The sequence below is a fragment of the Gouania willdenowi genome, chromosome 5 (assembly GCF_900634775.1).
Source record: "Gouania willdenowi chromosome 5, fGouWil2.1, whole genome shotgun sequence".
Classification (NCBI taxonomy): domain Eukaryota; kingdom Metazoa; phylum Chordata; class Actinopteri; order Blenniiformes; family Gobiesocidae; genus Gouania; species Gouania willdenowi.
Window position 1 is genome coordinate 378,660 of NC_041048.1, and position 7,611 is coordinate 386,270.

Here is a 7,611-nt window from a genome sequence, read left to right on the forward strand (position 1 = left end):
TGGTGTGGGTGTCTGATTGGCTCACAGAGCAGCATGGGGCGGAGTTAAAGAGAAAAAAAGATTTATTTCAGAAACAAAGCAGAGGAACCAATCAGAGCAGAGCCCTGTGGTCATGTGACAGTGTTCAGACCTCAGCGTCTCTCTGAGCCTCCATCGCTCTCTGCATCTTCTCCACCATCCAATCAGGGACGGAGAACGGCTTCAGCTCATCCATCTTCAGCTCAGGGCACTCCCTGTTACCATGGAAACATCCGTTACTGTGGAAACTAAACCCCTCCTCCAGCACAAACACTCAAGAGGAAATAAACTCTTCAAAATAAAACTTCAGAGCCAGTAATGTGTGGTACACACCAGCAGGGGGTGATATAGACATACAGATATAGATATATAGAGACGTAGATATGAATCTACAGATACAAATATATAAAGTTGCTGGTCATATAATTAAATAAGTTGATTTATTTCAGTAATTTCATTCAAAAAGTGAACAATGTATATTATATTCATTCATTTCACACAGACTGTTATATTTCAAATGTTTATTTCTGTTCATGTTGATTATAACTGACAACTAATGAAAATCCCAGTATATCAGAAAATTACTAAGACTGATACAAAAACAGATTTATAGAAATGTTGACCAACTGAAAAGTATGAAGATGAAAAGTATGAAGATGAAAAGTATGATCATGTACTCAATACTTAGTTGGTTTTGTCTGAATTACTGCAGCAGTGGGCGTGGCATGGAGTGGATCAGTCTGTGGTACTGATCAGGTGTTATGAGAGCCCAGGTTGTTCTGATAGTGACCTTCAGCTCTTCTGCATTGTTGGGTCTGGTGTCTCACATCTTCTTCACAATACCTCATAGATGTTCTATGGGGTGAAGGTCAGGCCAGTTTGATGACCAATCAAGAACAGGGGTACCATGGTCCTTAAACCAGGTACTGGTAGCTTTAGCACTGTGTGCAGGTGTTAGGTCCTGATGGAAAATGAAATGTGCATCTCCATAAAGTTGGTCAGCAGCAGGAAGCATGAAGTGCTCTAAAACTTCCTGGTAGACGTCTACGTTGACCTTGGACCTAAGGAACCACAGTGGACCAACACCAGCACATGACATGGCACCTCAAACCATCACTGACTGTGGAAACTTTACACTCCACCTCAAGCAACGTGGATTCTGTTCCTCTCCTCTCTTCCTCCAGACTCTGGGACCTTGATCTCCAAAGAACATGCTAAATGTCCTTTGATCAGAGAACATCACTTTGGACCACTCAGCAGCAGTCCAGTCCTTTTTGTCTTTAGCCCAGAGGAGACGCTTCTGACGCTGTCTCTAGTTCAGTGTCTTGACACCAGGAATGCTACAGCTGAAACATGTCTTACATACGTCTGTACGTGGTGGTTCTTGAAGCTCTGACTCCAGCTACAGTCACTCTTTGTGAATCTCCTCCACATGTTTGAATGGGTTTAGTTTCACAATCCTCTCCAGGGGGCGTGGCTATCACTATTGTTTTTCCTTCCCTTCACCTCTATGAATGTGTTTGGACTCTGTGAACATCTAGCCTCTTTAGCCATGACCTTTGTGTCTGGTCCTCCTTGTTCAAGGTGTCAATGGACGTCTATAAATACACATATATATTCAAATTTTCCTTAAATTTCCTCCTAAATATTCAGACTTTTATATACATATATAATTAATTTCCTAAATGGCTTGCCATAGATTCTGATAATAATCCATAGATAAATATATAGAATGTTAGATATAGATCTATATATATATAGAGGTAGATATAATCCATATACAGTCTACTATATATAAAGGTAAATATAGATCTATAGATATACAGTATATATATAAAGTTACAGTAGCTTTTACCTACAGGACTCACCAACACTATATGAATGAATGACTAACGAAGGTCAGTTCATCACATATAAATCTTTTTTTGTTTGTTACCATGGTGATTTACCTGTAAGAAGTTAACCAGTGTACACAGAATAACAGGGTTAATAAATCCAGCTTCATGGAACAATACCACAGTGATAGCATGGACACAGGCTAAGCTAAGCTAGCTGTGAGCAGTTATCGTCACACACACTCACCGATATTCATCACTGCTAGACAGGTCCTGGATGTCTTGTTCAATCAGCAGGTAGGCCTACACACACACACACACACACACACACACACACACACACACACACACACACACACACACACACACACACACACACACACACACACACACACACACACACACACACACACACACACACACACACACACCATTAAACACTCCATCACCCAGTGGCCCCGCCCCCTTTCTCACCATCTTCCCTCCTGTTGCTCTCATGTGATGTCTCTCAGCCAACCACTGCTTGTCTTTAGCGTCTGCAGCGTACTGGAACAGGTCATGTGACACATGGTGAGTCATGTGATGAAGAGGCTGTTGCTAAGCAACAAATGTGTGTGTTTTTACCTTGAAAAGGTCAGCGTGTTTGATGTAGATTCTCCCTCTGGTCCCGCCCATCCCCAACGCTCTGCAGTGACATCATAGATGTCATCACAGTGACATCACTAGGGATGGGAATTAATAAGAATTTCGCAAATTCCAATGCCATTATTGATACTGCTTATTGATTGGATTCTCATTGAGTGACTGAATTAAATAAAACAAATAGATTTGTTTTATTATTTTATCTTAGTCTCTTTAATTTCCTACGGGAATATCAGCTCTCTTTTAATCCACCTGATATAGATTGTTTTCACTGGATAATAGTATACACAAAAGCGCTACATAAACCTTTTCAATTATTATTATTATTATTACAACATATGACACATTTTGGCTACAAACATTTGAGAATATTTACAGTTCTCCTTTTGAACAACTTGATTTAAAACTAATTCAGACATAAAACAAATAATTATTCTGTAAAAAAAACATATTAATCAAAAGTACAGCTGCACTTATTGTTATGTATTTAAATGGTAAAGCTTTAGTTTAGTCTTTGTTTACATTTCTATAAATGGACCTTCAGAGACGCCGTCCCTGTTACATGTGATGTCATCAGCTGTGTGTGTGTGTGAGAGAAAAATCAAACTAAAGACAATGATCAGTACCAGTCCGTCTCCAGTGTCTGATTACTTGTTATGACATAAACTGGTGATCAGAGGTGTGTTCCATAAAGGAGGTTTAACAAACTCTGAGTCTATCCATAAACTCTAGGTCAACATACCCTCCATGGTAAACTCTGTGTATCTGATTCATTACAGCTTCATCACTTTATCTCTTCAGTGACGTGACGAGTGGTGAATAATAATAATAAAATGTGTCTGAGGAGACGTGTCAGCATCATAGGATGTCTGCATAGAGAGTCCTCCTGTTACACTGGATATAAACACAGTGACTGATGCTTCATATCTAATCATTTATATTGATTTTAATGTAATATTATCACCAGATTCATCTCTACGTCATAAAATATGTCATAAAAAACACTGAAGCGGGACGTGAACCAGTGACCCATCGCTTACAAGAGCAGCGTCATAATTCAATGTGTTTCACTAAATGATCTACATCTACAATGTTATAAAGAAAACTACAGTTAGCACAAAATATTAGTGATGATGTGAACACGTCTGTGGTGTGTGATGTCACTAATGTGTTTCAGAGAAAAGTGTTAAGATTCATTAAAGTGTTCAGGTGGGCGGAGCCAGGTAGAAACCCAGGGTTTCTTTGATAAAACCTGCCAGTGACCAGGTTTAGTTCATGGACAATGTTACCATGGTAACATACTCAGAAGAACATACCTCACGTTTAGGAATGAGATACTCAGAGTTTGAACATCACCTGTTTTATGGAATAAACCTCTGGTGTGTGTTCTTGTTAAAGTTTGTTGTTTTCAGAAGAAAAGTTTGTGCAAGAATCAACTTTAGCGTGAGTGTACAGAACCAGGAAGTGACTAGCGTAGCAACAGAGATGCTACAAACACAGCATGAAGGACAGCACAGCTGTGGGTGGAAGAGGTGGATTCTCCACGGTGGACAGCAAACAACTGTATGGTGGGAGGAGCTTCACTTAGTGCTTGCATAAACACAATATACAGGACCTGGAGGAGTTTATCGTTACGTAAGAGGAACCGATAAGCGGAATTGAAATACAATCAAACGATTCCTAGGAATTGAATTAATGGGAACAGTTCTCAGAAAGAACAGGTTTTAGATTCCCATCCCTAGGCATCACAGTGACATCATAGTGAGTAAAGATAAACAGGTGTTTGTTTAGGAGATTTTCAAAATAAAAGACTGACTCACTTGTTGGCTCTGGAGCCAAGAACAAACGTACTGTTTTCACTGAGTCTGGAAGGATCCCACTAGAACACACACACACGCACACACACACACACACGTCACTAGGCACGCGTTAGCGAGCACACACATTAGTATGCACGTGTTAGCACACATTAGTATGCACACGTCAGTAGGCACGTGTTAGTACGCACACACATTGGAACGCACGCGTTTGCACACGTTAGTAGGCACACGCTAGCACGCACACACACATTAGTACGCACGCGTTAGCACACATTAGTATGCACACGTTAGTATGCACACGTTAGCACGCACACGTTAGTATGTACACGTTAGCGAGCACACACATTAGCACACGCACGACAGCACACATATTTTAGCACACACGTTACACTTCATAACCCCTGTGTGTGCTCACCTTTGGTCCCTCTCTCCTGATTGGCTCAGACCTGGGTTTCACTCTGCGCGCACACACACACACACACACACATATATATATATGAATCAGCAGTGATGATGTCACAGTGATGATGTCACTCACTGAGAGAAGCCGATTGGTCGATCAGATGAGGCGATGCCACCTGGACGAGTTTTCCTCTGAAATTAGAGAGAGTTCAATGTTACACAATGTTACACACTAACATACACTAACACACACACCTTCTTCATCATGGGACTTCCTCTCTGACCATAGTCTTCATCAGTAGCTTTGATCCTCTGACACTGAGGCGTAAACAAAGGTCAGACTAGTGACACAGCTGAGCTCTGATTGGTCTCTTTACCTTGATGTTAATCTCTGGCCCCGCCCTCTTTCCATCTGCCTCTGGAAACATTTGTTTGGCCTGAAGGTGACATTAGAAAGTCAAAGGTCAGCGTGTGACCTCACAAAGTCATATGATAACAGGAAGTGACCTCACATGTTCCAGCACGCTCCTGCAGGTTTCTTTGATCAGCTGATCAGTGGGAACTTCCTGTCCCACGTTCTCCTTCACGTTCTCCGCTGCCTTCTCCAAGAACTGCAACCCACCAGTTTAACACCAGTTTACATAAATGTAACGCTATTTTACACTAGTTTAATACTTCTCTCAATCTACATTTCACGATGTAAACGTTTTTTTTACAATTGTCATAGTTTAATGTGATTATTGATCAATAATATTGCTTCTGCTTAATGTGAAGTGTTTTAGATGAACCTGGTGTAACAGACGAGTGGACTAGTCCATCAGTGTCGTCTGTTAGTGGCATCACTAGTATAGTGTGTATAGTGTGTAGTTTGTGTGTGTTTTCTGACCTTGTGGTACTTCTTAAACACGGCCATGATGTCATCATTAAAACTGGGCTGTAGAACGGCTCGTAACAGATCCATGGACACCTGAGGGTCAGTGTAGCTACACACACACACACACACACACACACAGTGAGCTGATAGGAGTGTGTAGTGCTGATAAATGTGTGTTACTGACCTGACACTCATGTGTGAGCGACGTCCTCGTCTCTGAATCTGTCTGTGTTTGATCATCATGTTCCACGGCTACACGCACACACACACACACACACACACACACACACACACACACACACACACACACACACACACACACACACACACACACACACACACACACACACACACACACAGTATAAAAACAACACAATGGAAGCTACTGCAGCGCTGCGGTTATGTTGAGGTTTACACATGTTTTATTTGTACTGCTAGATTTCATTTAGCACACGGTGGCTTAGTGGTTAGCACATCCGCTTCACAGCAAGAAGGTCCTGGGTTCAAGCCCTGGGGTGGACACCTGGGTTCTTTCTGTGTGGAGTTTGCATGTTCTCCCCGTGCTGCGTGGTTTCCTCAGGGTACCCCGGCTTCCTCCCACAATCCAGAACACATGACTGTAAGGGTGATGGGAGTCTCTAAATGGCCCATATGAGTGAGTGGTTGTCTGTCTATGTCACCCTGTGATGGACTGGCGCCCTGTCCAGGGTGTACCCCCGCCCAGCGCCCAATGAGAGCCGGAAATTGGCACCAGCAGACCCCTGTGACCCTGATGAACGGGAATTAGATGGATTTCATTTAGCTTCTGCATCACGTCAGATGCACCTAGATGTAATTTGACACTCTCTCCACTAGAGGGAGACAAAGACCCTTACATTGGCCAATTAACCCTTTACATACCTGCACATTTCTATTTAATTAGAAATATTATTTAATAATTTGAGGAAATATGAAGGATTTTGTAAGAATTTAGAGTTTTTTCAACATGAAAAATGGCTGCAATCATGTGATAAAAGCACCAGGGATATATTGTTGAGTTTCATTTACACAATGATTCAGTTTTCATGTCACTTTTTATTTCCTCCTGAGGACAAATTGGATGATCCTCAGGTTCGGATGAGTTGACACGTTTTCTATATAACATAAAATCTGTTTGATTCCTTTATTTAATCCGACCATAAAGCAGTAGATGGTGAGAACATGTAGAACCGAGTCTGTTCCTTTGTTATATTATTATTACTAATCATTATCAATAATAATTTATTTTAAATAACTGTCTGCAGCAGATAAACCACTCACTATGTCTCCATGGTAACTAAAGTGTTCCAGTTAGCTCCTGGATTAACTGATCCAGTTTTAGTCTGGAACAAACCCTCTGTCCGTGTTTGTTTATTGTTTGTTAGCATTAGCCTGTTAGCTCCGGCTCTCACCGGTCGCTCTTGATCTTCTTCCCGAGCTTCAGTCCTCCATTCTCGGCCTGCGACTCCGAGCTCTGCGTCCATTCTCAGATTAACCCGGTTCAGTTCGGGGTTTAGTTTAGTTTAGCTGGGCTAACAGTGCTAACCAGGAAACTGCTTCTTCTTCTTTGGTGTTTAAAGCTGACAGTGTGTGTTCTCTAGCGCCATCGTGTGCTCACACTATATAAATATAAATCACTCAAACATGTTCATCCATAGACATTATACACGAAGACGCCGCATCGACTGCTCCCGCCCATAGACAATTGTTACATAAACGCCTCATTGACTAACGCTAGCGATCAGCGCGGCCGCCATCTTGGATAGGTCTCAAATGCATTTATTTCTACTGAGGAAGGTTTATCCCCAATTACAGTAATCATCATAACTCCCCGAATTTTTACCCAATTTTCACACGGTTTAGTTTGTTACGAACGGCAAATATTTACTTATGAAACAGATTGCTGTCAACATTGAAAAGAGGTGCTTTTATGCTAAAATACTTTGTATTATACTCTAACAAAGACAGGTAGGCTATGGCATACTGGTAAATGTATAAATTA

The 7,611-nt window shown here is 41.4% G+C and overlaps 1 protein-coding gene across 2 annotated transcripts; it reads right to left on the bottom strand.

Moving 5' to 3' along the window:
* Positions 1-44: 44 nt before the first annotated feature.
* Positions 45-7,212, bottom strand: LOC114463897 (deoxynucleotidyltransferase terminal-interacting protein 1-like). 2 transcript variants are annotated; one of them, XM_028447777.1, is made up of 13 exons: positions 7,022-7,212; positions 5,776-5,843; positions 5,604-5,700; positions 5,230-5,328; positions 5,095-5,154; positions 4,973-5,035; positions 4,854-4,909; positions 4,731-4,773; positions 4,316-4,374; positions 2,478-2,538; positions 2,328-2,399; positions 2,101-2,156; positions 45-233 (listed from the first exon to the last, which is right to left on the bottom strand). In XM_028447777.1, the coding sequence occupies exons 1-13, from the start codon at positions 7,091-7,093 to the stop codon at positions 125-127; spliced, it is 915 nt and encodes a 304-aa protein (XP_028303578.1). In that variant the 5' UTR covers positions 7,094-7,212; the 3' UTR covers positions 45-124. The 2 variants fall into 2 exon arrangements, with proteins under 2 accessions (XP_028303578.1, XP_028303579.1); XM_028447778.1 differs by lacking the exon at positions 45-233 and adding an exon at positions 1,237-1,616 and having other exon boundaries at positions 7,022-7,211.
* Positions 7,213-7,611: the final 399 nt, after the last annotated feature.